Source organism: Octopus bimaculoides, chromosome 7, assembly GCF_001194135.2.
Source record: "Octopus bimaculoides isolate UCB-OBI-ISO-001 chromosome 7, ASM119413v2, whole genome shotgun sequence".
Classification (NCBI taxonomy): Eukaryota; Metazoa; Mollusca; class Cephalopoda; order Octopoda; family Octopodidae; genus Octopus; species Octopus bimaculoides.
In genome coordinates, this window is record NC_068987.1 from 73,345,020 (window position 1) to 73,349,704 (window position 4,685).

The 4,685-nt window shown below is 38.5% G+C and overlaps 1 protein-coding gene across 1 annotated transcript in view; it reads left to right on the forward strand.

Moving 5' to 3' along the window:
• LOC106882369 (COP9 signalosome complex subunit 3) overlaps nucleotides 1–342 on the forward strand; it is a 43,093-nt gene extending 42,751 nt beyond the window's left edge. Inside the window, exon 15 of the mRNA XM_052969754.1 lies at nucleotides 3–342. Within this exon, the coding sequence (XP_052825714.1) occupies nucleotides 3–65 (63 nt within the window). The 3' untranslated portion in view covers nucleotides 66–342. The remainder of the gene's footprint in view (nucleotides 1–2) is intronic.
• The last annotated feature ends 4,343 nt before the right edge of the window (nucleotides 343–4,685 follow it).

Sequence of the window (4,685 nt, forward strand, 5' to 3'; positions counted from 1 at the left end):
AGAGTTGTGGTTTACACGAGGAAGAACTGTCTGGTTCCTCCTCCATCAAAGGTCAAGGATACTGAATCATCCTCCCATCCCTCACCTAAACGCTATGGATTCTAATTGAGTCGCACTGGTCAAGGAGACTTTAATGTGACCATTAGCTGGACAATGACCCTTCCCCCCATGATTTCACTGTTTTAGAATAAATTCCTTAAGATTGGCTTTTGTTCCAGTCTTGGAATTTGTTCTAACTCTCCCCTGCCCCAACCCACTATCACCTCCACTACCAGCCTGTTGCTATGGTAACTAATAACAGCTCAGACTCCAATAAACTGCTTTTCTTTTTATTGTTCCTTATCATGGTGTTGTTTTTCTTTTTTCTTCTCTCTTTGTGTTATTGTCATAATTATTATTATCACAGTTGTATTTGTGTATGTGTGTGTGTGTGATCACCATTGTTTAACGTCTATTTTCCCATGATTGCATGAGTTGGACAGAATTTGTTGAGACAGATTTTGTACGGCCAGATGCCCTGCTTGTTGCAAACCCTCACCTGATTACAAACAACGGTAATATCTCCCCATGGCCAGACATGTTTTCACAAAAGACTGGAAATGAAGAACACTGCTTACCTGGCAGTTACATTCAGTTACAATTATCCCTTTTGAAGTCAAGGCAAGGTGATAGTACACACACACACACACACACACTGCAATGGCTTTCTTTCAGTTTCCATTGGTCCAGGACTATAACAGAAGATACTTGTCCAAAATGCAATGCAGTGGGACTGAACTTGTGACCATGTGGATGGGAAGCAAACTTCTTACCACACAGCCACACACACACATTCACTTGCACATACACACACACACACGTATATATATATGGTCATGCTGTATGCATTTATTTCCATTGTTGTGTGTGGTTTAGTGTATTGTGTATGTATATATTCATTTGTTTTATGGTCTTTTTTCCGTGCTAGCATGGGGTTAGATGAATACTGTATTATTAAAGCAATGTGTTATAACTGGATACCCTTCCTGCTGCTAACACTTAACTGTTTTTCAAGTAAAAGATTCTTTTGTATTTCATACATCTTTGAAAGTATTGAGCAGTCGGACGATTTCTTGATGGAATTGTCAACTGAGTTTACCATTTTTAATTCAGCCCTATTTTCAGGTAAGCACTGAATGTAAATGGAGCAAACCCACATTGAAAGACTTTAGGGTCATGCATTCAGATACATGTATATCTAGAACTAAACCTGACTGTGTGATTAAAAAGCTTGTTCCCCAACCATTTGACCTCATATTTAGTCCCACTGTGTGGCACCTTGGGCAAGTGTCTCCTACTGTTGCCCTGGGATGACCAAAGACTTGTGAGTGGATTTGGTAGATGGAACTGAAAGAAGCCTTCCGTGTGTGTGTGTGTGTGTGTGTGTTCGTTCGTGTGTACCCTTGTCCTGACACTATGCGATAATTGTAAACGAGCATCAACGTAGTACAAGCAAAAATAGGATTTGCAACAGTGAGTGCATCCGTCCAGAAAGTCTTGTCCCCTGCCCAGTAATTCTATAGTACATATTGTTTATGTTCTGTATTTACAATATTTTGTACATTACTTATTCTACATTAACAATGTTTGATAAATCCAATATTCTATACTTACAACTCTAAATATTTCATATTCTGTACTTATAGCTCTATATATTCCGTATTCCATTCAGTCCGTATCCCACACTTACAATACTTCTTACATTTCCTAATCCTTATTTTCAATGCTCTATACAACCCAGATTCCATACTTGCAATACTCTATACATTTCACTTTCCATTACATTACAGTATACATTTCACATTTACATCAGTATTTTATATGTACAATATTCCATACATTTCACATTCCAAATATAGAATATGAAATGTATATTCTGAAATTTCATATTTTATATTATATTGAGTCAAAAGTTTTGCAGTGTTTTAGTAACTTATTTGCTTTATTTGGCACATTATAACAAAAGCAACCTAACATTCAAAATAGAGGCCATCGTATTCCACTGTCAGAAGCCACCTTTCCGCCTGTTTTTTTGGATATCCCACGCCAATATCCATTTTTGTCTTTCGAGGCGAAGAACTCCTTCACTGAATTTTCATCCTCATTTTGGTTAATGAAGTGTCGCGAGCACAAAAAGTAAGAGATAGATTGGAACAAGTAATAATCCGACGGAGATATTTTTCTGCAATCCACACGTGCGTAAGCAGTGGTTAAAAAAATGGGCCAACTTCCGGAACCTGTCTACAAACCTGGGCGTTTTGAATTTAAGATAATGCTCTGCGTCTGATGGAATTATGAGGGGATAACTCACTACAAATTCGTTCCGGGTGGTTGAACCATCGATGTCAACATGTACTCTGAACAGCTGGAGCGGTTGTATGCCACTGTGCAGCAAAATACCCGACACTGGTTAACGAAAAGCGAGCTCTTCTGCAGCAAAATGACGCAAGACCTCATACTGCTCGAACGACCCGGAACGAACTCTGGAAATTTGAGGGAATCGAATTGTTAGCACATCCAGCATATAGTCCGGACCTCGTTCCCTCGGATTATTACTTGTTTCGCTTGCTCTTCCTGCGCTTGCGACGTTTCATCAACCAAGAGGCCTCAACTTTGAAAGCCAGACTACTTTTGTTGTAAATTGACTATAAAACAAATAAGTTACAAAAATATTGCAAAACTTTTGACAATATAGCAATTCCATACGTTTCATCCTTCCAATATTCGAGCTGGCAGAATCGTTAGCACGCCGGGCAAAATACTTAGCGGTATTTCGTCTGTCGTTACGTCCTGAGTTCAAATTCCGCCGAAGTCGGCTTTACCTTTCATCCTTTCGGGGTCGATTAAATAACTACCAGTTACACACTGGTGTCAATGCAATCGACTTAATCCCTTTGTCTGTCCTTGTTTGTCCCCTCTATGTTTAACCCCTTGTGGGTAATAAAGAAATAAATATTCTATACATTTGATATATTTACAATAATTTCATACATCTTAAATTCCCCCTACAATATTTTACACATTTCATATTCCATTAGGATGTCAGATAAAATTGATCGTTTTTCTACTTTATTCCTTATTTTCATCAGCAATTTTAACAAATCAGTCATTAATATATTTTTCATTGTTCACGACTAGCATGTAAATACCTTGATTGTAGATATCACTGGGTCATGACTCGAAGAATTCATCGATTCAAGTTTTCAGATCCTCGTTGTTGAGTGACTGAAAAAATGATAATCAGAATACGGAGGGGCGATTGAACTTCCTAACCGAGCTCTTAACCTGCAATTTTGGTCAAATTAGTGATGTGAAGGCGAGCATTGCTGTAGAAGCACGCCGTGTCACCAGTCAGGTTGTTTGAATTCGATTGCCACGACGGAACCGATGCATTTGCCGAACGTAAAGCTTTGTATTGATTGAGTGGTTGTTTTCATGCATTTCGTAGTGGATAAGCCTTCTCAGTCCCACCAATCGCAGACAATTGCCTTGCTTTATTGCAGCTCTGGTTTGGTTCGAGGTGTTGTTTGCTTGTTGGGACACAGCCATTCTCCTGTTTTCTTCTTCTTCATACTCATATTGGATCTTGTTCAAAACGGGGGCGCCAGTTTTCATTTATGTTTTATGTAGTGTTTTTGGTACCGAAAGACTTTCAAACTTCGTATACTTATCTATTTTGTGTTATAGAACAGAAAAAAAATTTTGTATTCGAATTTATTTCATGTAAAAAATTGTCTTATTTCGATAATTTCAACCAATCACTGACAAGTATTCAGCTGTTTACACTTACTCCTTTGGCACTTTAAACGGTGTAAAGCATATTTAATCTCCATTACTTCTGACATTTTGCAGAGGCAACATACGTGTGTTCGTTTTCCCTAACCCTAACCCTAATTGACTTGCTCCTTCCCTCAAAAACCATGCCTTGTGCCTATAATAGAAAGGTTTATTAGCTACTGCCAATATGCTTCAGCCATTTTTTGACAAGGAAATAATAATTTTATCACCACGAGAATCGTTTGTTTACGTAGTCAGCACTTACTGTTATTCGGCTGAATGGACGTCAGTCATTGGTTGAAATTACAGAAATACGACAACTTTAACATGAAATAACTTGCGATGTACGTTTTTTTGTTAAGAAGACTAAGAGAAAAAGATGTTTTATATGACATTCTACCAGTGTCCCAAGTTTCAAAGTGTTTCGTTAAGAAAATACTGGTGCCCCCGTTTTGAACAAGATCCCTGATATTTTCATACTGACTATTTTTTCGCCGGTGACGATGCAGTGAAGAAATCTCTGTTTGTGTCCACTAGTAGCCTGGTGTGGAGTGAACAAACTTCCGGCGATATAGGAGCACTGGAGTTTGTCTCTTTCACCCAGAGCGTGTGGTACCTGTATAGCGAGTTTTTAGACCTCACCCATCGAGTGTAAGTTACGGGCGACGGTTATCATGAGAATATCCTATCTGCTGAGTCAATTCCCTAGTGGATTGGTGCGGATTCTCGTAGATGAGCTCCTTCACTTGATTCTCGTTGAATAGAACAGGTCGACCGGAGCACAGAGAATATGTGAGGCCGAATTTTTTCCTCCTTGAAGTGTGAAAATCATTTCTGAGCATTTCTTGAAAAAAAAAAAAAAAAAAAAA